The 26,158-nt window shown below is 50.7% G+C and overlaps 11 protein-coding genes across 11 annotated transcripts; 4 read left to right on the top strand and 7 right to left on the bottom strand.

The window, feature by feature from the left end:
• Nucleotides 1-14: 14 nt before the first annotated feature.
• Nucleotides 15-3,621, bottom strand: LCP9604111_7573 (uncharacterized protein; the record flags this gene model as incomplete). The annotated part of the gene is made up of 5 exons (XM_039075620.1): nucleotides 15-122; nucleotides 177-3,104; nucleotides 3,164-3,304; nucleotides 3,365-3,391; nucleotides 3,508-3,621. The coding sequence occupies 5 exons, from the start codon at nucleotides 3,619-3,621 to the stop codon at nucleotides 15-17; spliced, it is 3,318 nt and encodes a 1,105-aa protein (XP_038926439.1).
• Nucleotides 3,622-4,271: 650 nt separating this feature from the next.
• On the top strand, nucleotides 4,272-5,057 carry LCP9604111_7572 (uncharacterized protein; the record flags this gene model as incomplete). Its single annotated transcript, XM_039075619.1, has 1 exon — nucleotides 4,272-5,057. The coding sequence occupies one exon, from the start codon at nucleotides 4,272-4,274 to the stop codon at nucleotides 5,055-5,057; it is 786 nt and encodes a 261-aa protein (XP_038926438.1).
• A 400-nt stretch (nucleotides 5,058-5,457) lies between these two features.
• LCP9604111_7571 (uncharacterized protein) lies at nucleotides 5,458-5,786 on the bottom strand (the record flags this gene model as incomplete). The annotated part of the gene is made up of 2 exons (XM_039075618.1): nucleotides 5,458-5,639; nucleotides 5,708-5,786. The coding sequence occupies 2 exons, from the start codon at nucleotides 5,784-5,786 to the stop codon at nucleotides 5,458-5,460; spliced, it is 261 nt and encodes an 86-aa protein (XP_038926437.1).
• A 219-nt stretch (nucleotides 5,787-6,005) lies between these two features.
• On the top strand, nucleotides 6,006-7,979 carry LCP9604111_7570 (putative AP-3 adaptor complex subunit mu; the record flags this gene model as incomplete). The annotated part of the gene is made up of 3 exons (XM_039075617.1): nucleotides 6,006-6,049; nucleotides 6,100-6,510; nucleotides 6,572-7,979. The coding sequence occupies 3 exons, from the start codon at nucleotides 6,006-6,008 to the stop codon at nucleotides 7,977-7,979; spliced, it is 1,863 nt and encodes a 620-aa protein (XP_038926436.1).
• A 956-nt stretch (nucleotides 7,980-8,935) lies between these two features.
• On the bottom strand, nucleotides 8,936-10,655 carry LCP9604111_7569 (hexadecenal dehydrogenase; the record flags this gene model as incomplete). Its single annotated transcript, XM_039075615.1, has 4 exons — nucleotides 8,936-9,303; nucleotides 9,359-10,158; nucleotides 10,233-10,463; nucleotides 10,516-10,655. 4 exons carry the CDS (start codon nucleotides 10,653-10,655, stop codon nucleotides 8,936-8,938), a joined length of 1,539 nt encoding a protein of 512 aa, XP_038926435.1.
• Nucleotides 10,656-12,330: 1,675 nt separating this feature from the next.
• Nucleotides 12,331-14,688, top strand: LCP9604111_7568 (uncharacterized protein; the record flags this gene model as incomplete). The annotated part of the gene is made up of 1 exon (XM_039075614.1): nucleotides 12,331-14,688. The coding sequence occupies one exon, from the start codon at nucleotides 12,331-12,333 to the stop codon at nucleotides 14,686-14,688; it is 2,358 nt and encodes a 785-aa protein (XP_038926434.1).
• Nucleotides 14,689-15,411: 723 nt separating this feature from the next.
• LCP9604111_7567 (isocitrate lyase 1) lies at nucleotides 15,412-17,084 on the bottom strand (the record flags this gene model as incomplete). Its single annotated transcript, XM_039075613.1, has 2 exons — nucleotides 15,412-16,668; nucleotides 16,725-17,084. The coding sequence occupies 2 exons, from the start codon at nucleotides 17,082-17,084 to the stop codon at nucleotides 15,412-15,414; spliced, it is 1,617 nt and encodes a 538-aa protein (XP_038926433.1).
• Nucleotides 17,085-19,700: 2,616 nt separating this feature from the next.
• LCP9604111_7566 (alpha,alpha-trehalase) lies at nucleotides 19,701-22,138 on the bottom strand (the record flags this gene model as incomplete). Its single annotated transcript, XM_039075612.1, has 5 exons — nucleotides 19,701-19,830; nucleotides 19,893-21,634; nucleotides 21,684-21,805; nucleotides 21,865-21,937; nucleotides 22,010-22,138. The coding sequence occupies 5 exons, from the start codon at nucleotides 22,136-22,138 to the stop codon at nucleotides 19,701-19,703; spliced, it is 2,196 nt and encodes a 731-aa protein (XP_038926432.1).
• Nucleotides 22,139-22,761: 623 nt separating this feature from the next.
• On the bottom strand, nucleotides 22,762-23,723 carry LCP9604111_7565 (short chain dehydrogenase/reductase family; the record flags this gene model as incomplete). The annotated part of the gene is made up of 4 exons (XM_039075611.1): nucleotides 22,762-22,981; nucleotides 23,047-23,350; nucleotides 23,410-23,644; nucleotides 23,694-23,723. 4 exons carry the CDS (start codon nucleotides 23,721-23,723, stop codon nucleotides 22,762-22,764), a joined length of 789 nt encoding a protein of 262 aa, XP_038926431.1.
• A 318-nt stretch (nucleotides 23,724-24,041) lies between these two features.
• On the top strand, nucleotides 24,042-25,010 carry LCP9604111_7564 (deubiquitinase OTU2; the record flags this gene model as incomplete). The annotated part of the gene is made up of 1 exon (XM_039075610.1): nucleotides 24,042-25,010. One exon carries the CDS (start codon nucleotides 24,042-24,044, stop codon nucleotides 25,008-25,010), a length of 969 nt encoding a protein of 322 aa, XP_038926430.1.
• Nucleotides 25,011-25,142: 132 nt separating this feature from the next.
• LCP9604111_7563 (putative thiol methyltransferase) lies at nucleotides 25,143-26,158 on the bottom strand (the record flags this gene model as incomplete). Its single annotated transcript, XM_039075609.1, has 2 exons — nucleotides 25,143-25,502; nucleotides 25,661-26,158. 2 exons carry the CDS (start codon nucleotides 26,156-26,158, stop codon nucleotides 25,143-25,145), a joined length of 858 nt encoding a protein of 285 aa, XP_038926429.1.

Below are 26,158 nucleotides of genomic sequence, written 5' to 3'. Positions count from 1 at the left end.
CTCGATCCACACGATTATCTCCTGCGAGTTTTAGACTTAGTTGCGGGAGCACTGGGAGCCCGGGAGCTGGCGGCAGAAGCAGTCTTGCTACCACCCTTGACGGCCTTGACCTGTTTGGTCGGCTGTGAAAGAAGTTAGAACCCAAAACATTAGATAATCGATCAGACAAAACTTACAGCAGCTCCATTCTTAGCCTTCTTCTTGGCAGGGGGTGCTTCTTCTATCTCTTCCTCCTCATCACGATCACGACCACGGCCCTTGCCCTCACTGGGGTCGAACTCCTTCGCCACAGTGTTCAGAAGAGTAGTGCAGCGGCGACCAATTTCCACGGGTGTCCGACTCAGCATGAAGAAATCGAATCGGAACAAGGGCGAATCACGAATCTCTTCACGAATGTTTTCGTACAAATCCTCACCCTCAACCCCATACTTGTCCAGCATGATTAACAAGAATCGGTCCTCGTCCTCGGTGTAGACCTTTTTGTTGGTAGTGGACACGGTGTAGTTGATCTTGAGCTGCTGTAGCGGCACGCGGTACATCTCCAACTTCTTGCGGAGCATCTTCCGCTGATGATCTATCTTCCGCACCTTCTCCTCACCTTGATCGATGACTCGGAGATACTTCGGATAGTCTTGGATCTCGGTGTATCGGCGCCAGAAGACTTCGGCATATTCTTTGATCTCATTGGGATCCTTGCTATCCACCTCAGTAGCGATACCCTTGTAGTCAGTGCGACCAAACTTAGCAGATCCATTGATAAATTGCTGGAAATCACGTCGGTTCCAGGTTGCAAAGCCTTCTTCTGACATACGAGCTTTCTCGGCTTGCTCTTCTTCAGTAAGCGGGACAGAGTTGTCAATTTCCTGTTGTTCAAGGTCCCGCTCAGCCTCTCTGTCACTAAGCTCCTCTTCGGGCCCCTCAGGCAATTGAGCCTTGTAACCGATCTCCTTGTGGAAATAGGCCGTCTCCTTTTCTTGGAGCTCGTGGAGACCAGGAGGGAAGAATTGCCAGTCGTGGACAGTGATTTGTTTAGGAGCACGTGGTACCTTGGGCTTTGTGTCGGCGGTTCGGCCTCCAGTGGCCAAGGCTTGGCGGTAGTATTTATCGATGGAATAAAATTGCTCTTTGCGCTCACGCTTGGCTGGGTTGATCCAGCTGATGCCGATGTCCTTCTTCCGCTCGGTGAAATCTTTGCCGTTCCATTCATACGCACTCTCAGAGGAGAACTTCTGCAAGTCATCAATGCCGAGGGTCTCGTACTTCTTGCTGAGCTCTGCAGTTCGTTCTTCGCCTTTACGCAGGATAGTCTCGATATCCTCATCTTCGGCGAGCTCGGTTGCATCTCCACCCTTGGTGTTGAAGACGTTGGCAGCACCGTGCTGAATCATACCAAGGAGGTCGTCTTTCGAAGATGCTTTTCCGGCCTGTTGTCCGGAACGACCTTGTTGAATGACAAGCTGATCCAAGCGCAGTTTCTGAGCTGCTCGCTCCAGAACCTTCTCTTCAATGGCGTTCTCTGTGATAAACCGGAAAACTTTAACCTGCTTGGTTTGACCAATGCGGTGGGCTCGGTCCATGGCCTGCAAATCAGCTTGCGGGTTCCAGTCACTGTCGAAGAGAACCACGATATCGGCTGAGGTCAAGTTGATACCCAGACCACCCGCTCTGGTGGTGAGAAGGAAAACGAATTTGTCGGAACCGGGCTTGTTGTAGTCATCAATGGCAGCGATGCGGTCCTCATGTGCCGTGGTACCATCGATCCGGCAGTAGTTGTAGTCTCGGAAACAACAATAATCTTCCAAGATATCTAGTACACGACTCATCTGAGAGAAGATAAGGACACGACTACCGTCCGCTTGCATGCGCTTCAAAAGTTTGTCCAGAATGACCATCTTTCCGGAGTTGAAAATAAGATGTTCGTCAGTCGTATATGGAGGACCTGGTTCAGCTCCCTCGAACAGGTAAGGATGGTTGCAACACTTCCGGAGTTGCATGACAATGTTCAACAGGCGGGTCTTAGACTCGCGCTTCCCAGCGGCGCCGTTGACGGCATCAATATCTTTCTCCAGAATTTTCTGGTACCACCTCCGTTGCATTTCGGACATAGGAACATAGAGATTTAGTTCCTTTTTCGGCAGCAAACTCTTCTCGACATCACTCTTCACACGTCGAAGCAAGAAAGGCCGGAGAACACGGTGGAGTTGCTGTACCACGGTGTCTTGGTCGGAATCTTGGTTGGAGAACCACTGGTCAAATGCCTCCGAATCGCCGAAGACATCGGGAAGAAGGAAGTTGAGCAAAGCCCACAGTTCATGCAGATTGTTTTGTAGCGGAGTACCAGTAATCAGTAGCCGATTGCGGGAGTTGAAAAGGCGGATGATTTGTGACAACGAGGATTCTTCGTTTTTGATTCGATGGGCCTCGTCGATGATAATGTATTCCCAGGCGAACTTCTTCAGGTGCGACTTCTCACGGAGGATCATCTCGTAACTGGTGATGCAAACATCGAACTTTTCCTCGACTAAGCGCTCATTGATCAACTGCTGTCGTTCTTCTTTGTTACCCTGCAGCACCAGGACATCGATGTCCGGGGTCCACCTTGCGAACTCTCGCTTCCAGTTGTCCAGGGTTGACTTCGGCACGACGACCAAATGAGGTCCGTTGATATCACGAATGTAACGTAGATAGCCCAGGAATGAAATCGTTTGCAGGGTCTTACCGAGACCCATCTCATCGGCCAGGATACCCGAAATACCGTTCTCATGTAGCGAAACTAGCCAGTTCAAGCCCGCAACCTGGTAATCACGTAGCTCACCACGGATAAATGATGGTGACTCTCGGAAGACAGTAGTGGTATTGCCGCCCTGCTTCTCATCTTGTAGCAGCTCTGCGTCTTCCTCTTGTTCGGTCCTGCGGCGCCGCTCACTACCAGCACCCCCAGTGCGCTTAGTACCCTTGCGGGCCTTTTCCTCTGCCTCTGCATTTTGTCGGTCGATTTCCGCCATAATCTGCTTAATCTCAGGGTTTGGATTCGTCTCGATGAAATGGCGGAACAGGTCGGTGAGACCGAGAAGGTATCGGAATCGGCGAATCGAATCATCCTCCTGTGAGATACCATGTATCAGCAAATGGGCCATTGGAAATTTTATGTTATAGCCCATACCTTTGTATTATCGAGGCGGCCATGCTTCTTGCCTAGGATGCTTTTTCTGAGGTGATTGGCCTCAGATCTGCGCCTACGTCCATCGGCCGCGGCGTCGCCCGCAACGCTGCTTGCAGTGGTGTTTGCATTTGTGTCAGAGTCCTATCAAATAATTAGCAACGCCCTCTAATAAACAGCGTTGTAGACCAAAGGTGTCTTTACCGTATAATCTGGGGTGTCTTGGCGGCTCTAGATTGCGAAAGTGAAAATTAGCATGAGCTTAGAGCAAAAAAAATCAAAAAAAACACATAAGAAATCATGCAGAACTTCACTCTAAACAAGCGAGTAGACACAACCTCACATACCGTCATTTGCGCGTCGGCACTATCCACGGGCACCAAGGGGACCGTGTCGTCATTTGTATCAGTCATAGGAGTATCTGCCTGCGAGACAGGATCAGACGCGAGGGCAGGAGCCATGTTTTATCTGTGGTGAACAGAATAGGTGCGCTGGCTATTTAAGCACGTATGTAAGCGTGCAACAAAGAATATTGGAAGCGCGCGACTAGTCGGGTCGCGTAGTGCAGGAAGAAAGAACCAGCTGCGGTCGAAGTGGTGAGGAGGTGAGGGAGACTGTCTAGATATAGTCCAAGACGAATTCAAAGGTTGAAGCAATCCATAAAGGGGGGTCCTAAAGAATGAATGCTATTGAATAATTCTAGGAACCACCTCGGGAAGGTATTCAAAGCGCGTCGACGGCAAATGAAGATACCGCCTTTCGGTAGGGCCTACGGTATGGAATATTGTTATTCCGTCGGAAAGTGGGCTTCTCGTTACCGGGCCAGGTCATCTGCAACAACCTTGAAAGTTCCTCCGTTGACACATCTTGGTGCTTATTGTTGCACAGGTAGGCGACCAACTACCTGATTTGTCTGATTCTGGCTGTTCTGGCCTTTGTTTGTTATATTATTTGAGTCTCTTTCGTTCCAACTGCTCTCTTTCATCACCGCAAGCTCCTCGCTATCGCCATTTGTCTACCGACGAACGACGCACGGCATTAGAAGTTGTCCACACAAACACTTTTGTCCTCAAACCCGTTGCCCAGCAGGGCCTTGACATTGCTCCCTGCCATGGACTCCATGAGGTCCCTCAACACCTCTCTTCCGAGCTCGACACCCCGCCCGCAACCCCCGGAGCTACTCCTCCAGCAATTCAAGGCGGCGGCTCTGTCTGTCACAAACCTGTACAAGAATGCAGTATGTGAACAAGCCCATGCAAGGTCATCAGGATACCAGGAAGCGATAGAGGATCTGCTCCACTTCCTTGACCGTGAGAACCTCGGTCTCGGAGACGGAGAGGGGTGGAAGGTCCGACAATGGGCAACTGAAAAATGCGACGGAACTGGATCACAGAGCAGCGATGAAGATACAGAGGCAGACAAGCGTGACCGAAGTGCTACTCCGGCTACTGTCCGCAAAGAAAAACCTACACCCGAAACAATTTCTCGTCAGCCCCCCACTTCAGTGCCCGTACCCGCATCTAAGCCAGAGGCAATCACTCCTCCCACACAACTCCACGAAACATCTTCTTTCGCCACGCCTGCCGTCTTCACATTCTCTGCCGGTCCTACATACCCTCAGTGTCAGGAGCTCGACATGGATGTGCAGTCGTCAGACAACTCATCTGCGACCATGCAAGACGCTCCTGTGAGCGTGTCGGTGATGCCCCGCAACAGTCGGCCACACCATCGTCACAACAACCACCCACGATCCAACGCGCGCATTTCGCCACGGGAGTCCCCTGCTAGTATTGGGTCCAAGAGGAAATTCACTTTCCCAGATTTCTTTGATCTATCAGGACTTAACAACGGACGAGATATGTCAGGAGGGGGTGGGAAACGAGGCCGCTTTACCTAGGGCTTCCCCTGGGTAAAGCATTATATGATGACGAAGTGACGACCATTCCCTTCTGATTGTCACACAGTGGCTGGTTGAAATTCCGGGTATGAAGGTGCTTTTCGGGTGCATAACAAGGGACTTTTTGCATATGGCTTTTTTTCTTTTTGGCTGCTGTCTTCCTTGGGTTTCTTTGATCTTTTTTTGTCTCTTTTTCTTATCCAATTCCCTCTTCCCCTTGTCATATAGCATATAGATGCGGATATTCCCGATACCCGGAGTGGCAATTATCATTGGCTTGCAACTAAATAACAATCAATATCTTACAAAACTTCCAACCTGCACTTCGCTATCAAACAGCCTGCTCGACCCCGGCCTTCGTCACATCCATATGCTTCGGTATATGTTCAATATAAAATGCTCAATTAAACGCCCGCCACAGCCCCATTCCCACTAATGTCGCTGAAATCGAAAAGATCCCTAACTTTCGCGAGCCCATTTTGTATTTTGAGGGGCCTTGCATGATGGCCTTCTCTTGTTTCCGGAGATTGGCCATTCCAGTGTAGTAGCTGTAGACCCCCAGGCCCATAAAAGCAGCAGATCCTGTTGCCGAATATCAGTACCAAATGCTTGTAATACCAGCCCGAATCACGGGCTAAAAATAAACATACCAGTCACTCTGCAGGCCAGACAGTCGTCGTACTTGTCCTCGGCCAGAGCCTGCTTGGCGTCTTTCAGCTGGGTAGCCATGGCGCGCTTTTCAGAGGAGATGAATGTGTTTAGTTCGTATTAAAATATATTCAGGACAAGAACAAGAAACAAACGCAGACCGTACCACCAGAGCCCGGTTAGTATGATTTGATGCCTGTTGTCTCGAAAAAGTTATCGGAAAGCGGAAATCCGCGGCAAAACACGAGAGCTATGCAATCTACGCCGACACATGGATCTCATCATCAGACAACAGTCACCATGAGCGGCGAGATTGATGCCGTTTACATATATGACGAGCAAAAGTGGGATATTCCGCGTCGGCTTGCAAGACCACACTAACCCGTCTTCCCAGCGCCCCCCTCGTCGAACATGTATATCGATCCCGCCCGCCCTCGGCCTCCGCCATCCTGCCCCTCTACCTTGCCCATGCCGAACCACGCCCTTCCTTGCTGTACATTCCTAGCGCTTCACCGCCGGTGACGGTATTCTCGACAGTTGAGTCGAATCTGTTGTTTCTTGCAATAAGCGAAGTCGACACGGAGCCGCTTCTGGCGCTGGAGTTCCTGCATCGCGTGATCGATGTACTTGAGGACTTTGTTGGAGCACCGCTGCTCTCAACTAAGATCCAGGCCAATTATGATGTTGTTGCGCAGCTTATTAATGAAATGTGCGATGGAGGAATAGTATGCAATACCGAACCCAATGCGTTACAGGAGGTTGTTGAGGTTCCCGGGTGGATGGGGAAGCTGCTAGGTGGGATTGGGTGAGTAGTCTTGACTTGATAAACGATATTATCTGGCATTAATGTGTTCGCCTGGATTTAGTACATCTACGCCAACGCTAGGATCTACCAATCCTCTCAAGCAATCTCTCGCTGCCGGCAGTGCATCACAAGGACCCGCCATTCCTTGGCGACGGCCCGGTGTACGACATACCTCTAATGAGCTATATGTCGACATCATTGAATCCCTCTCTGTTACTATGGCTCCTTCAGGACGACTGCTGTCTGCATTGGTATCCGGGACCATTGCATTCACTGCGAAAATATCGGGAGTCCCGGACCTACTGCTATCGTTATCAGCGCCTGGTGGCCAGCATGTCCTTGGTCGCAAGATCGAACTACCGGTATTTCATCCATGTGTTCGACTGGCTCGATGGAAGGAACGGCCGGGTGAGCTCAGCTTCATACCTCCCGACGGGCGGTTTATCCTGGCTGGGTACGAAGTGGATCTCCTTCCCATAGATCCTGATCTGGATGAGGCACCAAGCCATATGGAAAAGCTTTTCCTACCTGCTATTGTGGATATCCGTAAATCACTCGGGTCATCTGGTTCTGAATTTGAGGTTCGGCTGACTTTGAACCCAAATTTCCCGGGCCAAAGCTCTTCCCGGCCTGGAGCTACCCGAAGCGGATCCGGGACATCAACACCGTCATTCCTAGGCGGAGGCGGAAGTGGAAGCTCCGGACCGGCCCTTGAAGAGGTTGTCGTCAGCGTACCGATCTCAAAGTCTGTCCGCCATATCACGGACATGCAGGCCAGCCGTGGTGACGCTCAATTCTCCCCCTCAAGTGGGCTCCTCGAATGGCGGGTTCCCACTGGCAAGGATGCCGGAACACTGACAGGAACTGCCACACTGCGTTGCGGGGTCTCGGGCTATCCATCAGCTGATGATGACCTTGATGACAGTGTCGAGGATGCCGACGAAGATGCCAATGCCAACCTCCTGCAAGGCTATTACGAGGCGCCTACCTCCTACAACGATGCATCTGCCAGCACATCAAAGAAGACTCGATCCTCAGACCCCTCCAAGCGCAAAAAGAAGAAGAAGAAGTCCACAAAGAAATCCTCCCGTTCCGCTGCCTTACAACCAGAAGACGCGGAAGAAGACCCCGTTGCAGCTACCACCCCATCCCCAAATCCCTCCATACACAAAACTCCCACACCCCCTCTCCGATCACAATCCCAGGATAACGCCCACCTCCCCGCGTTCTTCGCTCCATCATCTACATCCCGCACCCCACGCAGAACCAAAGCCCAGGTCAATGCAAGCCTAATGCCTAACTCGGCGTCGGTATCCTTCTCCGTGCGAGGCTGGCTCCCCTCTGGTATCAAGGTGGAAAGTCTCAACATCGACCAGCGTCGCAGTCGCGGCTTAGGCGAGGGCGTCAAGCCATACAAGGGTGTCAAGTACCTGTGCGTGAGTAATCGCGGCGTTGAACGGCGCTGCTAGAGCCAATGTACTTGACTTAATTCCTTTTTCGGCTAGCTAGATGAACCGAGGCATTTGTCTGATTGGATAGCGCATTTGACAGCACGAATGATGATATAAATGTTGGATCTGTCTAGATTCTCAATGAGCGGTGTACCTTGTAATGCTGTAGGCTAGTGGGGTTCTTGTTGTTCCCAATTTTGGGATGTATGGCTCCAATTGGAGCCATTCCAAATTCCTGATGTCTAGATAAGCTACACACTCACTACAGGGTAAAAAGCCTCGAAAGCAAAAAAAGACTTGAATGGATTACAAATATACATAGCTCTCAAATATTCGTAACAAAAGCATCAATCACCAAAAGTAAAAAGAGCAACTAAATCCAACAAGTACATACTTACCTACATGGCAAATTTATTTACGTGGCACTATAGCAAAAAGATCCTGAAGTCATCCACACATCCTAATCCAAGCCGAAGCCCAACTTCTCCATACCAAAATAAGGAGTGATTGACCGTAGATCGTAAGCGGGGTATCCAAGTTCAGGGGCAAACGTATGTTCATGTTCGCGTTCACAATTTCGCAGATCGGCGTTCGAGGATCTGGAGGACGACGTAGGCAACTATTAATGGTTAGACTGTGATTTTCAAAAGCTTTGATGATAATGATCTGCGGGTTGAAATGATTGGAAGAGAAGCGTGAAGATGGGCATCCTCGGCGTGGAGAGAACGGGATCAAGCCAGCACATGAGGTTAGGGGTATATGGGATAGGCAGAGATTATGCGTCTTCATCGTTGGAACCATGTAAGGAGCCACGGGGTTGGTGTAGGGATCTCGGAATTCGCTTCTCCTCGTCTGAAGAAAAGAATTCTCCAATATTGATCGGACCCACCCACGAGACGGATTTGTGCAAGATGTGGAAAATATCCACAGAAATGGCAAGAATTTGGCAAGAACAGAAAGAAAATTAGAAAGGATCACTTACTGGCAGCAAGAGCAGTAGCCCTGAAGGCTCCAGCCTTCGCACTACCTCCACCCAAAGTGAAGATGCAGCGCAGCAAGCCCATACCCAGCTTTTTGCCGCTGCGGTCAAAGTCGGGGCTCAGAGCGCTGGCAGCATTGAACGTGCTGATCTTTCCGGCATACGGGGGGTAGCGGATAGCCAGGATGCCCTCCAGCCAGCTTGGGCTGGAGGTGATGGTGCGACGGTGCACCCAGACGTCAAAGCTGGCGCGGCCGCGGTAGGCACCGTGGCCACTCTCGCCGACACCGCCAAAGGGCAGAGTTGGGATGTGGAGCGCGGCGTCGTTGCAGGAGACGCCACCGGAGCGGGTTGAAGCAATAACTAGGAGAGAGGGTTAGAATAGATCAGATAGACTGAAAACAAAATGGAAACTTACTCTTCTCGACATCAGCCTTGTTACCGAAGGGGTAGAGACCTAGCGGTGTGCTCTGGACGCTATTGGCCACGCTGATGCCTTCGTCGAGGCTATCCACAGGCAAGATGGGGATGAAGGGACCGAAGCTCTCCTGCGAGCACAGGGAGTCCTCAACCGAGTCGACCAGGACAACGGTCGGCTCGATGAAGAGCTCCTTCTCATCCATAGTGCCACCCATGACGATCTTGCCCTTAGTATTATCAAGCATGGTCTTGAGGCGGTTGAAGGCAGGCAAGTTGACGATGCGCGCGTAATCAGAGGAGCCCTTGGAACCATTGGGGTAGAACTCCTTGTAGGCGTTCTTGAACTCCTGTACGACCGCCGGAACAAGCGATCTTTCGACCAGCAGGTAGTTCTGCGAGGTACAGATCTGGCCGGCGTTGAGGAGCTTACCCCAGAGCAAGCGGCGGGCGACGAGACGCGGGTCCGCGCTCTTGGCCACGATGGCTGGGTTGATACCACCCAGCTCGAGCACGACGGGAGTCAGATTCGGTGCAGCGGCCTTGGCGATGATGCGTCCAACGTTGGCGCCGCCTGTGAAGAAAATCTTGTCCCACCGTTCGGCAAGCAAGGCCTGTGTCTCGGGGATGCCGCCCTGGAGGACCATGTAACATGAGGGGTCGAGGCTCTCCTCAATGATCTTCTGCATGACGGCCGCGCTGCGGGGGGCATTTTCGCTGGGCTTGATCACCACTGTGTTGCCGGCAGCGATAGCACCGATGACGGGGCCGAGGGTCAACTGGAAGGGGAAGTTGAAGGCACTGGAATAGGGAAGAGCCTTGTTAGCCTTCGGGGGGTATTCTCATGCGCATCGTGGGGGATGGGGGTAGCATACCCAATGACCAGCACGGTACCCAGGGGATCCTTTCTGATCTTGGGATTCATGAACTTGAAGGCGAGATCAATATCGTTGGCCTTCTCATCCTTGGCCCATTCGTGCAGGTTGCGCGTCGTGAAGACAATGTCGTTCAGGAGCCACCCGCTCTCTGCGAGGTTGGTTTCGAACCGAGGCTTGTTCAGGTCCTGGGTGCAGGCCTCCATAATGGCCTCCTCATTATCTTTAACACTGTAAAACTGTTAGTTAAATGACCAGGAAGACAAAAGAACCCAGTACTCACGCCCAGTATAGCTTGCGCAGCTGGACGAGACGGAACTCCACATCACGGGTCTTGTTCTCATTAAACGCCTTGCGGGCCGTGGCGACGCGCACAGGAATCTCCTCCAGCGGAACAGTCTTAAATTCGGGTAGTTCGACCATGATGAAGATAAATTAAGATAAATTAAGGTTAGAAAGAGAGGTGGAAAGTGAGCGGTTGTCTACGGATATTATATAAATAAGTGGATGTGGGCCCCGATAATAGCATAATGGGATCTACAACGGCTATACCTAAAGTAATTTTACCTAGGCAAATTCCACCACTCTGATATCAATATCCCTCCGTACGTATGTCTATGTCTCCATAATTCATGCCATGTCTCCGTACTCCGTACCCCTATTAGGTGAAGGCCCCGCACTTGTCCCAAGCTCTCGGCTCATTCCTTGTTTTGGTCTTTACCGATGCCTCCTTTTTATGTTTATTCTATTTTGAGGACATAAATCCAAGGGCTAACCGGTATTGAGTGTCACGCCGAGATAAAGAATAACCGCGGCTTCACACGAAGTGCGCTAGAGTATGACCGGCATGACGCTTCCTGCAATCCTATTATGTTCTAGACGAATTAAAAAGTGGAGCCAATCTTATTTTGATTATTAATTGGTGCCGTCTTGGTCGACTAACTAGATGTAGTTAGAGAAATATTTAGTTATGTTCCAGTTAGTGAGTTATCCAGTCCTGGGGGGGAATTTAGTAAACATATTTACAGCATAACAACCACAAAGATAGCAATGCATGGAGTTATTACCAACTCTACTGTCCGCAATTTTCAGCTGTACATACATTAGCTGCAAAAAAGTAAACGAGTACAGTAATAGTCGATCGACATCCAATTCCAAGTAGATAATTAGCCTTTGCCCGGCACAATTTTGTCTCAAACATTCTTCGGCCGATGTCCTAACCAGCTCCCACCTAATCCAGGAGTATGCAGGCGCTTTCTTTGCCCTAGGATAACAACTTTGATACCTGATAGTGGGGGTATAGGCCCTTAAGCTTGGTACTCTTAGTTGCTATATTATTGTAGTCCCTAGACGGGGAGGGCAATCGCCAATAGTCGTGCTCTCGAATCCATGCATCCATATGTGATACAGTATATCAGTTCCTTGCCTAGAATCTCGCTTACTACATTACTGTACATAATGAACTTTGTCCAGCTGGCTCTTATGATCGTCACAGATAATTAGCGTGCTAATTGCGTACTCGATCATTTGATTTCGGAGGTGGGCATGGATAGATTGTGGGATTCCTAGCTGAGTACGGAGTACAAGTAGATTCTACAGAAGTGGCACCATCTGATAGGCTTTGAATGAAATATCGGGATTATCGCGAATCGCGATCCATCCATTGGACCTCGAGATGCTATTTTGTACACGTGATCAGCCGTTCACCATAAATCATGTGACTATATCTCTTGATCCCTGTCTGTTTAACACGGGTATCTTACTCCTTTTTCACTATTTTGGGGTTCACTGTTTGCATTTTTCTGTCTATAAGAGTGACCCGACAAAACAATATCCAACAAAGACACCGGAAAAGACAAGAAAGACCCAGAAAGACCGAGAAAGACACCGTATCCATCTCTTCTCTTTTGCTACAACATAAGCATCACAAACCACCCAAGACTTACTATGCGACTATGCGGGATATGATTGGCTAAGGGAAAGCGGGGTTGTTACTTTGTTTGCTCGCTCCTACCTAGAAAAGGCGACACAAATTCACCCTTCCTTCCCTTCATCGAGTTTCTCACTCTGTATCTCATCTTGGAAGAATTCGCCAGAAATGGAGCCAGACGTATCCGAGTTGCGCCGACTTCTGGCAGAAGCTCAACAACGCGAGGCAGAATCTCGACAACGCGAGGCAGAAGCTCGACAACTTGCGGCAGAAGCTCGACAACGCGAGGCCGAGACCCGACGTCAACTAAGTGAAGAAAGGATCCAGACTCGAGATACCACTCTTCCCGAGTTTCTCGATGCTTGCCATGTTCACTTATTTCTTGGCATGAATGTACAAACCTGTATAGATTCATCGACCAAAGGCGACCCGGCAAATGCAGACAATAAGCTTCGCCCGGCTAGGATCCGAGAGTGGGTGGAATTTCCACAGGAGCAGACAACTATATGGGATAATCTCATGTGCGTTGATCTTGTCGTCCAGCGCCACTTTACGCCGAGGCATACGCTAGAGCGATATGGGCAAGATGTTCAAGGAATGATGGGCTCGGAGCTCGATCTCGGCTATTTTGAACGGTTCACGATCGAATTGCGTGTCGCCGAGGTCATAAAGAAGCTGTATGCAAGTCCTCAACTCCGACGAGTCTTCCACCTCAATGGGGATGTGACCTTCGAAAACCATGCGAACACATTGACGGACGAATCAGAGATAGTGGCCGATATGGGATCTCTGAGCTTGACGCAGGGACAACCGCGCCGCTCACAGCGATTAGCCGCAAAACAGTCGCATACTTCTCAACTTCAACTTACGGCTCAGTCAGTTGCGAATGATCAAAATCCTATGCTGCGAAAGCCCTCTAGACCCCGAGCGGACCAGTTCTGTGTGTACAACAAAGGCCCCGAAGAAAGGGTCCCTGCCTTCATTGTCGAATACAAAGCGCCACATAAGCTCACGCTTGCTCATATAAAGGCTGGGCTCTCGGACATAGAGCTCGACGACGTGCTTTGTTATCAGGAAGTTGAGAAGCCAGAAGATACTTGTCGGCGCGTTGTGGCTGCAGTCATCACACAGGCGTTCTCCTACATGATCAAAGCAGGGCTGGAGTATGGATATGTGTGTACCGGCGAAGCATTCATATTTCTTCGTGTTCCACACGATGATCCTTCCACCGTGTACTATTATCTATCGCTGCCGAAAGAAGATGTTGGTGATACAACTGGATGGACCGGCAACACAGGCGACGATAACAGATTACACTTGACAGCACTCGGCCAGGTGTTGGCCTTTACCCTCCGAGCTTTGCAAACACCGCCGCGAAGTATTCAGTGGAGAAACTCGGCAGCAAAAAATCTGGACACATGGGTAATGGTGTATGCAGACCTTTGGGAGGAAGCAGAGAAGGTGAAGGATGTACCCTGTTCAGATTCCGATTTCATGTCCCCAAAGAGCAGAAACAAATACTGTCGTATGTCTCCCGTCAAGACACGATCAATGCCTACTGCACTTTTTGAATCCTGCGTTCCGTTGGAGGTTCCGAGTTCGTCTGGGTTTGATGATTCTTCCGACGAATTCGACTCAAATACCCCCAGTCGAAGGCCCCGGGATTCCCGCTTCGCCGGTTCTTCACCCTTGCCACCATCATCAACTACAGTAATATCCAGAGGAGGCTCTTCCTCACAGGGCAAATCTCGCCAGTATTGTACACAGCAGTGCCTCTTAGGCTTGGTCACGAGAGGAAGATTAGATGAGAAATGCCCCAATGTGCGGGATCATGGAGTTGGTCGACACTCAATCAGTCAGGTGACACTCATTAGTCTCCTCCATCGACAACTCTCCATGCATGACCCGCGGCCTGACTTGGAGATAGGATGCGATTCCTTGCATATTCATGGCTCACGCGGAGCCCTCCATAAAGTGACATTGCTGTCTCACGGGTATACTTTCGTTGGCAAAGGGGTGCCAGTCGAGTTCGTTAAATACGCCCAACATGAGGAAAGTGTGTATTCGCGTCTTCGACCAATACAGGGGGTGCACGTGCCGGTTGTACTGGGTGGCTTACCTCTCCGTCAACCATTCTCTTACGACGGCATCGCGGATATTGTACATTTGACGTTGATGGGGTATGCGGGCAAGACGCTGGCTAAGCCACACGATGTTGAACCAGATTGGTTAATTAAAGAAGCCGAAGTCTCGCTACATGCTATTCACGCATTGGGCGTGCTTCACAATGATCCAATCGCCGGAAACATGGTCTGGAATAAGGACAGTGGTCGGGTAATGTTCATTGACTTTGAGCGAGCACAGCTCCAAAAAATACCACGGCCTCCCCTGGAATCTTTGTCGCCAAATCAAAAGCGCAAGCAAGCGACGGATGCATGGGAAAAGGCTCCTAACAAGCGCTCTACTCGCTTCGAGTGTGAGATTCGGACCTTGAGGCATGTCGGGATATGGCGTAAAGCTCATTAACTAATTTGCTTCTGCCCAGCGGTGCTGGTGCACGTCTGACGGCTGGAGACAACTTACTGACTCCTTGATGAATATTTCAGCGACTGATATTGGAAGGAGGGGCGCATTCTTCATTAAATTTTCTTATGTCCTAATTCAATGATTCGATGATTCTTGTTATGTCTTTTTACTAGTACATCCCTATTATTAAACCGGTGAACATGCACCTTGTGCTTGACTCTAAATGTGCTCTCTTTCTTGATTATGGCAATTCTTCTAGGGTAACTAAATCAAGTTCGCTAAGTGTTATATATTTAATAGACAATATATATTCAGGGTCCTTTATGGGGCGCTAACTTCTCTATTTTTATCCATCTTCAATGATAATTTGTTAAATATCCACCCGTCTAATAATGATTAACTTTGCTAGGTGTCCTTGTTCAGCACTAATTTATACTTTGAACGCGGAAGAACATCCTCCCTCTAGGTTTACACTATAACTTAAATAACCACCAAAAAAGTCACATTCATTCAAGATGTAAATCAATTATGTCGTGATTTCCAAAATGCAAAATAAATCGGCCCCCACTCATCCAACAGGAGAGCAAGACCGACAGGGAATCAAGTCAAGACTATAGAAACAAAAAGGAAAACGCCACAATCAACATACACAAGACATCAAGCACATATATAGAGATAGACAGCCAAACCATCAGGGTATCAACATGAGCCGCACCGAACAAATCAGTTCTTGAACTGATCCTCGGTCACACCCTTACCCATAGCAGCAGTGCTGCTCACACCACCGGAAACCATCTTCAGCAAGTTATCCACGTAGTTGGCACCACTCCACTTCTGGTGGGTGACGACGTCGACGCCCTCCTCCATCTCGGGCTCCTGCACGAGCTCGCCGTAGGCGCGCATGCCGTGCTGGGAGAAGGCCTTGGAGAACTGGTGCGAGATAAGCGCGGTGGTGTGCAGGCCGGCCAGGGTGATGAACTGCCACGCGTAGCCGAGCTCGCCGAGACGCTTGATGTAGGTCTCCTGCTCGTCGCGGGGCATGGCCTTCTTCCAGTTGAAGGAGGGGGACAGGTTGTAGGCGAGTTTCTGCTCGGGCCACACGGCGTGCACGCCGTCGGCGAATTCCTTGGCCTGCTTGTAGTCGGGCAGCTTGCTCTCCATCCAGATGAGATCGGCGAAGGGCGCGTAGGCGATGGCGCGGTTGACGGCGCACTGGGTGCCGCCCTTGTAGCGGTAGAAGCCCTCGCGGGTGCGGGGGGAATCCCAGTTCCAGAAGATGTCGACGCCGGTGAGGTTCTTGGCGATGGCGCGGGATTCGTTGTTGCTCTTGCCCTTGGAGGCAGCGAGGTACTGGTCGATGAGGCTCTTCTTGTTGGCGTGGGAGCCGGCGTTGATGGTGTCGATGACGGCTTCGTTGAAGAGCTTGAGGCCGGCCTGGGCGGTCCATTCGTCCTCGATGGCCTGCAGCTGGGCACCGTTCTTGCCAGCCTGCTCGGCGGCAACCATCAGGTCGTTGAGATCCTTGATGGTGGGGTTTGTGGAGCCCACGATGAAGGCGTGGTCGCGGTAATCGATGGTGGAGGTGAGGAGGGTGGCGGCCTCGGAGTCGGTACGGGCGATGGCGAGGAGGTCGGAGCCCATGATATCGGCCTGGGCGCGGATGGCAACCAGACGGTTGATGTGCTCGCTGATGGGAACGAGGACCTTGCCGGCCATGTGGCCACACTTCTTTGTGCCGGGGGCCTGATCTTCGATGTGAATACCGGCAGCACCACGCTCAATGAAGAGCTTGGTCAGCTTCATGATGGCGGTCAGACCACCGTGACCAGTGTCGGCATCGGCGATAATGGGGCGCAGGTAGTCAACGTTGGCGACGGTTCCACGCTGGGCTGCGGGGGTAGTAACACGCTCCTCACGTTGTTTCCGGTCGTGGAAGAGTTGTGCCAGGAACAGCTGGTTAACCTTGCGGGGCACGGTGTCCTGTAGAATGATTGTAAGTATACATCCACACTTTTGATATCGTATTATCAACATACCATAGGGTAATCAGCCAGATCAGGGGAGGGCTCGTCGGTCGACGAAGCCGTGGAGGAGCTTTGCCATCCAGAGACGTAGATAGTATCGAGGAACTTGCACATCTGGGTGATCATAGTAGGCTCAAGGCATCCGTAGGTGTAGCTGGCCTGCTTCTTCTCGAAGTTTGATTCAACAATGCGCCAGAGCTTCTTCGCTTGCACGTTGGAAGGGTACTCGATCTTGAGGTTGCCACGCTTGGCCACAATCTGCTCGGCTGTGAAAGGGCGCTTGGTGTAGCGCCACCGAGAGTCCTTCCACCAGTTTTGAACGGCCTGAACCTCTGCCGCGAACTGGCGGTCCTCATCTTCGTAGAGACCCATGACTTTTGGTATAATACAGAAAAAGGGTAAAGATAGTAAAGATATAGTCAGATAGTATATTCAGGCGTGCAGGTAGTGTCACGTCTGTTCTGAAGCTTCGAATATAGAATGAAGCAAGGTAGGAAGGGATATAGAGGGAGGAGGAAGAGAAGAGAAGCTATAATAAAAAAGAGGAAACGGACAAGCCAGAAAACCCGGGGTACTTATTAAACATTCAAATGCGTCACAGTCGGTAAACGCTCGGCTCACCGGGAGTCAGGCGAATACCTCGCAATGCCTAGGCACTCTTCCAATGGGTTCCAATCATTCAGGAATCTTTCACGGGCAAAGTGCTCCGAAAGGCGGAAGGCGGGTCTCGGAAGAGAGGATCCAGGCTCAGATCCTCGGTCTAATGGGACAACCCTTTGCCACTGGGTTTTCGAAATCTGCCATTAGTGTCACAATAATCGGCATCTCACTGGAACGTCGAGGGAGTTTCATTCCATGTGCTTTTTCCTCTCGTTTCCCCCTCGATTCCACGTTGGCGTGAGATGTTGAATGCTCGATTTTATGTGGAGATGGCCGGATGACGTCGAAGACACATGCCATGACCGTGACAATACGGGACATATCGTAAGCTAATTTTCACGTGCATCGACTGCATTCGGAGCAATGTTCATGGGGAATAATATTCAATAATACAATTTCAAATAGACTAGGAACTCCCCGTAATATCACGCCCGTCTGGCCAATTGCAAGAATCGCCATTCGGAGAGAAAAGCTGCCCAGAACCTTGGGAACGAGGTCTGCCTGAGTCATCCTTGCTGTTTTGTCATGCCCCGGTATTCGAAAGGTATCCACCAGGCAAATCCTCAAGATCCCTTTGACTTGAGTGTTCCTACCATGGAATGTGTTTTGGCGATTTTCGGCGTTTATTGTTGTGGTGCGCACACAAGTAGACGTAGATCAAGTTCTATAGTCTCGAAGCTATACAGTCTACATCCTCGCGGTAATCCTTCATACTCGCAGTTATCTTGCACTATATTGTACACTTGCACTATATTACACTTACGCTATATATGCCGAATATCACCGCATATCAGCATCTCCACGAAATCAGACCGGAACACATGACACCTCTAAATGAACTATCCAATCGCAGGCGGTCCACCCTGTTGATCGAAGGGAAAATGACTCAAAAACCGCCTTACGAGTTGGACCTCGGCACAACTGAGCTCTGCCAAACTAACCGCATCCGCATCCAGAGCCGATAAGACTGGTAGATCAGGAACAACCACTCCGTACTCTGTACGGAATGTACAACAGAAAGTAGAGTCTAGAACAAGAACATGAACCAAAGTATCTCTAGATCTTCTCTAGAAGATTTCCAGAAAACATCCCTAGTATCGTACCTACACTCATCACCCGAAGAGTCGCGTGTCTCTCCTATAGATGAACATTAGATATGAGATAAGCTTAACGAGACAACCAACAACCACACCCACCCCCTACAAAAAAAAAACAAACAAACAACAAGAATATAAATGACCAGAACCAAGTGCATACATCCATACATCCATACCAATTCCTCAGCCCCAGACACGAGAACTACCTCGGGAAAACGAGGGATCCCCAACTCCGCACCCGTCAATTTTCGATCTGGAGAGCCATGACGCCTTCGGGATCTCTGAAATGCGGTCTTTTTTCGGTCGGAGCCCTGGTTGGTCTGCCGAGGTATCTATCGGCTTATTTTCGCCTTTGGTTCGGGTTGGGGTTCTGGGGTACTCCAGGCACTCAAGCTCATTTGGCGGGGACTCCATTTACTTTAAGAACAGCGAAACCCACTCCGGATTTATTTATTTAGGACCAACTGAGACATGACTAAATGTTCATTACGTGGAGGGTTCTTGTAAGGGCCCATATATTATTTATATTTGGGTTCCAAATTTATGAACTGAAAAGGTACTAATAACGCTTTCCTTCAATATCGGTCATTTCCTCATCTCAACGAACTCTTGGAAAAGCTCTATACACCATTGGCTGATTTTCTCCCGAAGAGGAAGTCGCCGCTAGTCCTGGAGAGCGACCTTGTGAGAGGTGGACCGAGCTTTAAGAACCTTGGAAGTGGGGATGGATCATCGCGGTATTCCATGAATTCTGATTGGTCGTCGTGGAATGACTCAGCGTACATGTAAGTGGACCAATACGTACGTTGTAACTAACCGGCCCTGCTTGCCAGGGTCTGTAATTTTGGTAACAAATGTAAGGGCCGGTTAGTAAGGGGCAAATTCATTATTACGCCGGATTAATTAAAGCGCCGGTACCAGTTCGTACTCGTCAACACCGGGTTCGTTATAACGAGATCGCGGGGTGCATGAAGCATACGGAGTACGCAGTACGGCGTACATCTACTGGCACATGCTGTGAGTCGAGAATATACGACGCCCATTCTTTTTTATTATTTTATCAACCTTCTTTTAGCAAACGAAAAGACTGAATTAACCGAAAACTAGCGCTAGACAATAAACACTGCCGGATTGATGACCATATTCAAATATCTTGCTCACTTCTACCTGAATTTTCTATCCTCTTTTAGCCTGTGCAACAATTTTGACTGTAAGAGCAACCCAAATTCAATCAGAATGCATTCTGAGCAACGACTGCCTTATGGTACGTCTCATAGGGAGTGATAGTTCCCAAGGCGCGTCTCATATGGGCATTGAGAATCTCCAGCCCATAGACATAACTGGCATTCACCCAGCCGAATCTGTATTTTCGAATTAGCACCCAAGTATCAACAAAAGAAAGAAAGTAAGGACAAGAACATACCCTTCACGCGGAGCTCCCTTGAAGTCCGTGCCCTGGTTGCCATACTCGGCATCGACCCGATGCGGATCAATAGGACGAGTGACGTCATACTTCTCCACGACAACACCGTTGAAGTCAACAAACGCCTTGGTGATCATGTAAACCCACTTGTACGCCAGTCGCTCCGCTTCCTCCTGATAGCCATAGCGGATGAAGGCGGTCCAGGCAAGCATCTGCTGCGGCGCCCAGCCATATGGGTAATCCCACTGCCGGTTGGGACGTTCCAGGCCCACTGCGCCGCGCGACTCCTCAGTGCCAGAGACCAGGCCGCCGAACGCCTCGAAGCGTGGCAGAGCCTTTTCGACCATAATAGCTGCTTGCGCGGGAGACGCGAGGCCAGCCCACATTGCCCAGAAGGTTGTGGCACTTTCGTATTCGGTGCGCTCCTTCTTGACTGTATCGTAGTCGAAGTACATGCCCTTCTCAGGGTTCCAGAGGAGCTTATCCATATGCTGCTTGCGCTTGCGCGCACGCCGGTCCCACACTGCAGAGGACTCGGTTTCGATGTCCTGGGTTTTGGGTGTGCGGAACTCTGCTGGGATAGGAAGTTTGTCGTTGAAGTGCACGCGGATGATTCGTGCGATGTCGACTTCGTATTTGTACAGCAGGGAGTTGAGGTCGACTGTGGCGAGGTTAGCACACACGCCCTCAAAGCGGTAGCTGGTGTCGTGGCCGGATTCGCGGACGGCTCGGTCGTGCATGAAGTACTCGTCGAGTTTGGGCTCCACTATAGTCCTAGCGTTGTATGCCTTGACGAATTCATCGAAGGTCATCCCGTGCTTCTGTGCGTACGGAGTGAGAATGTGCACGAAGTGAGTGGGCTCGGTCTCTGGGGGCACGCCCCAACCTTCAGGGCGATATCTCGACAGACCAGACTCTGGATCGAGGCGAGGGGAGGTCACCCAGACGCTGTTGTACTCCTTGATGGCAGCGAGAACAGCATTGCGCAGGAACTCCTTTGAATCGGGCTCGTTTTTGATTCTCTCGTAGACGCGCAGTGCCATGTCGGTCAGGAAGGGCGGTTGCGAGCGAGTGAGGTAGTAAGATCGATTTGCGTTCAGGATCTTGCCGTAGTGCTTGATCTCGAAGCAGAAATTGACTACCATGCCCTTAGCGAGGTCGACGCGGTCGCTGACGAGCAGTCCCAGGGATTCCATGTAGCTATCCCAACCGTACAGCTCGTTGAACCGGCCGCCTGGCACTACGAACGGCACACCGACCAGATCAGTCTCCCCGGTCGATTCGTTGAGCTTCTTCTGCATAGCCAATGCAAGGAGGCCGGGCTTGTCGTTGAGTCCTATCACATACTCGGGCGTGATTACAGCCGGCAGCATCTGCACATCAAGGCGTAGCTCGGGGCGTTCTTTCGCAATCCGCTCGTAGTATTCGAACTGCATTGGAGCACCCGGCGGGACATAGATCCGAGGTCGCGGGTCCGCAGTCCAATCCTTGGGGTCTCGACCCGCCACTTCGATGTTGGAGCCATCGATGCGTCTCGTGAGGGCATTCCAAAAAGAGTTCTTGATTAGACGAGATAGCCGCGCCACTGGATTTTCGCTCAGCCGTGCTTCATCAAGGATAATGTGCTTGCGACCGTAGTCTTTGGCAATTGTAAGCTCCTGGAGGAGGTTGGAGAGCATGTATGTGCCCCGCACGTCGACTCGCTTATGTCCAGATGACGCTGCTGTTCCGACCGAGATCACCTACATCGATTAGTAGTGGTCCTTTTGTGTTTGACACCATCCAGCGTACCTTGGGTCCCAAATCCTCGATGGTGATCTGCATATTTTGGTCTGTATCTTCCTGCTTCAAAAGAGCCGCAAGCGTCTCGTCCACCTCGATAAGGAACTTCCGAGGTTGTCCCGATGCCTCATCTGTCCTGCTGTCAGCTTTCGCACCGACCGCATATCCGACATATTTATAACAAGCATACCGTGGCTACCGCGTCGAGAGGGCAAGGTTCCAAAGAAGTTATTGATGTCTTCGCGGCTGTAGTCATTCAGACCCTGTAGATCCCAGTCAAAGATAAGCTTGATGTACCTTGTACCGCGGGGTACTGTTCAGGGGTGGCTGCTTACCACCGAGAATGCACGTCTTCGCGCCTTGAACTTGTTGATATTATCCTCCTTGCCATAGTAGACATCTGGATTGGAATAGGGATCAGTGGAGCTAGAACCGGACCGAGTATGCCCATCTGACGAGCTCATGGTCTGTGTGGCGGAAGAAGAAGAGAGGGCACAATTTGAAATTCAAATGTGCGTTACGAAAGCGGCCACACCGACTATTCCCAGTCGAGAAACTTAAAGCAGCAAGAACAGGTGCTCCAACGGGTCTGATATATGATGCTGGAAATTGTATCCTGTACTTCGATGATACTTGCGATCAGTCAGAAAAGGCGGGGGATCCTTGTTCGGCGATTAAGACGATTTCAGATGCAAGTAATGTGTTGATGAAGCTTGAGAATAGATGCGAGATGGTACTGATGGGGAACTTGATAGAAAGATATGTTTTGGGCCTGGCAGAGGTGGAAAGGCAATGACGCATTCCCATTGATGATGTCGCCGCTCCACTTATGTCGCCGCTCCAGGCCTGATAAGCCTTGAGATAACAATTTGAAGGCGAGACTCTTGAGGTGCGATGTATAAAAAGGCGAATATGAATTTTGCAAATCTCTGGGGTAGTGACTCATAACAAGATTGTCCCTTGGACGAATATGGTAACCAGCCATTGATTGGAATGTCAGGGATTCTCTCCCGAATTCAGTCCTCTCTAACTAGGAACACCAATAATGCTTATGCTAACACAGCTATTTACAGATATCCTCCATTGCTTACAACCTGGCAGAGACGGCACTCCCACCGTCGAGTGTGATAGTCGCGCCGTTCACAAACGCACCGGCACGGCTACTCAAGAACAAGCAAGCCCCGGCCACGTCCTGTGGGGTTCCAATCCGACCCAGAGGCACGCTAGCCTTGATAGAGTCACCGAATGTCTTCAAGGTAGCAGCCATCATCTTACTTTCAAAAGGACCACAGGCCAAGGTATTAGAGCTGCAAATTGAATCAGTTCTCGATACATCAAACGAAGAGAGGTGAAGCATATAATGTATACTTACGTGATATTTCGCCTGCCCAGGTGGTTGGCAAGCACCCGGCTCAAGTGGTGCAGACCGGCCTTGCTGGAAGTGTATGCGAATGTCTCGAGCGAGGGAACACGGAGTCCATCGATGCTACCGATATTGATAATGCGAGAAGGATCCTCCGGTGTAGCCGCTTTCTCCAGGAGGGGTGTGACGAGCTGGGTCAGATCGAAGACGCGGTGGAGGTTGAGGGTGAGGACTCGCGTGAAGGCCTCGGATGGGTATTCGTCGTAGGGGGCGCCCCAGTTCGAGCCGGAGTTGTTCACGAGAATGTGTAGCTCTAGGAAAGAGACATCTTGTCAGAAATGATATGATTCTCCATTGGATGTGGTGTCTTACTGCTTTCGCGCTTGCCTAGCTCCTCGGCCAGCCTCTTCACTTCCTCGAGTTTATAGAAATTGGCCGGAATCGCGTAGGCTTTGCCCTTGCCCAGGGCATTGAGCTCCTTGGCTGCTTGCTCACATGCCTTGGCATCACGCGACGAGATGTAGACGGTGGCACCGTTTGTTACATAGCCCTCTGAGATCATGCGACCGATGCCTTTGGCTCCTCCGGTGACCAGCACCACTTTGCCCTGTGAGCGCGTTAGAATGGTCGGAGAGGTAGAATACGTGTGATCTGACCTTGACGTTGAAAAGACTTGCGGAATCCATTGTGTAATTGTGATTTAGACTTAATACACTAAGAATATCAAAGAGAGAAGTCTATATTTGTTACATCTGTCCCACCTACCCCCTACCCCAGACTACCGAGGCCAAGACTACTTGATGAATCAACCGAGGTACACGATGGCACACGGACCTGGAATATCCTTATGCCGTGGAGCAGACACTAGTCCTCTTTGGGGTTTAACTTAGGGCTGCATCGTCAGGGTTCCGCGGGGTTCGAGGTGTTTTGGTTGTCTTCATTCATAGCATATACCCCCGTTATAATAGAATTGTTGAAGTTTGTTCTCGTTTCGTTATTCCACAATGGAAGACCTTTTGTCAAAACACCGCAAAGAGCAAAAAGATCTCCAAGGACGGGTCACGCAAAAGAAAAAGTCCGCCACCAAGAAAACTCGGAAAGGAATCAACGATGAATGCGAGCGAATGCAGCGCGATCTGTCCGAGAAACAACAAGCCGAGATCGCACAATTAAATGGAGATCCCGCCGAAGACCTCGCAGACCTCAGTCTGGAAGATGATCAAGCGGCAGATGACGGAGACTTGAAACAAGACAACCCCACCGAGGAGCCGCAAGTAGCAGAACCAGCAGCCGAACCTACCCCAGAACCTTCTTCTACACCCAATTCCAAAAAGCCAAATCGCCAAAAAGCTCGTCTCGCGCGGCGTGCAGCTGAGCAAGCCGCCCAGTCAGCCGCCGCAGCAGAAGAAGCCGCGACGCAAACGAACTACAGAGGCAATGAACAGGAGGTCATGGATGCTGTGTTCAAAAAGCTGGGTCTGAAGGAAGTAGAAGTGACTCCGGATGGGCACTGTCTCTACTCAGCAGTTGCCAAACAACTCGACGAGTCCGGACTCGGCTTGCGGCCGGACCCAAGCCGAATCGTCCTCCAGCCCGCGACACAGTCACGGATCGACACAGTCGCCTCTCCGCAACACGATGGCTACCGGGCTGTTCGAGCTGTCACGGCAGATTTCATTATGGAACATAAAGAGGACTTCGAGGCGTTCATGGAAGAGCCCCTAGAGTCATACACTCGAAAGATTAAATTGACCGCTGAGTGGGGAGGGCAGTTGGAGCTACAGGCGATTGCCCGAGCATACGGTGTGGAAATAAATGTTGTGCAGAAGGATGGACGAATGGAAAAGATCGAGTCTGGTGACAGCGACAGCTTCGACGAGGAGGAGAAGCGCAAGCGCGTTATCTGGCTCGCTTACTACCGCCACACCTACGGACTCGGCGAACACTACAATGCCCTTGTGAAGAAGTCCTAAGCCACTCAGACCAATGCTATCTCATTTCTGTCTTGGCCTTTTCAGTGGCCTTTTCAATGGACCCGACTGTGCAATTGCAGATCTATTTTTGTCTTCGGTTTTTGCTAGGTGCCTTTCGGCCTTTCGGCAGATCTAGTTACGACGGCGCCAGATTGAGATTCGGTCGTGGATCACCCCGTTCTCGCCCTGGCCTACCTCGTGCGTGCGCTCTGGCTTCCAATACGCCACTCTTTCCAGGCCGTCTTTGCTCGGTGCCCGTAGAGGTTCGTGCTTGACGACACCCTTTGCGTCGTAGGGAACTTTTTCGCCGGGGTGGCTCAGGTGTGCCATATACGCTTCCGATGGAGAGGCATATGGGGGCCCTGGGGCCTGCGGATCCTTGTGACGGGGGAACTCCAGGCAGATCAAGTTACCCGCTGGCGAAGGGGCCAGAAGCTGGGTGTGCCGGAGCGCCCATTTGGGTCGCATTGACGGCTCGAGGGCACAGAAGAACTGCATAATGGTTAGCCTGAGAACAGTGAACATAGGAACATGAGATATGGACAAAAATAGTCACAAAATTATTGGTATCAAATCACGTGGATGTATTCCCGCTTTGCGATGAATATCACAACGTAGACAGACACACAAGGGAAAGGAGGAATCCATACCGTGTAATCATAAATAATATCAAATCCATTCAACGGGACACCAATCTCCTGCAACCAAGCATCATCGAAAAAGTCACCTTGAACCCAAGTAACCTTTCCCGTGCCAATAGTCTGATCCCGGACACGATACCAACTGGCATTATCTTTCTCCTCCTTCTTGCACGCATCAATCGCAGCCGCGCTATACTCGAGGCCATAAGCATCGAAGCCGAAGCTTGCCAGCAAGAGGACATCCACACCTCTCCCGCAGCCAGGAACGAGAGCCTTGCGCCTGTACGACTGGCCCTGTGCATCGGTGGCGATAGGCGCGCCAATTGTCGGGCGCTGATTGACGAGCGTGTCTTCCAGGGCGGGATTAGGGAATCCTCGGTCCCATGGCAGATTGCCGCCCTTGTCCCACAGGGAAGCCCAGCCGTCGACGTATTTATCGCCCTTGTACTGGGAGAGGTGGGCCTGTACCTCGTTTGGGTTGATTTTGGTTTGTGTTGGGCTGGTCAT

This window comes from Penicillium roqueforti (assembly GCF_015533775.1).
Source record: "Penicillium roqueforti strain LCP96 04111 chromosome Unknown scaffold_24, whole genome shotgun sequence".
NCBI lineage: Eukaryota > Fungi > Ascomycota > Eurotiomycetes > Eurotiales > Aspergillaceae > Penicillium > Penicillium roqueforti.
This window is presented reverse-complemented; position numbering and strand designations above follow the sequence as displayed.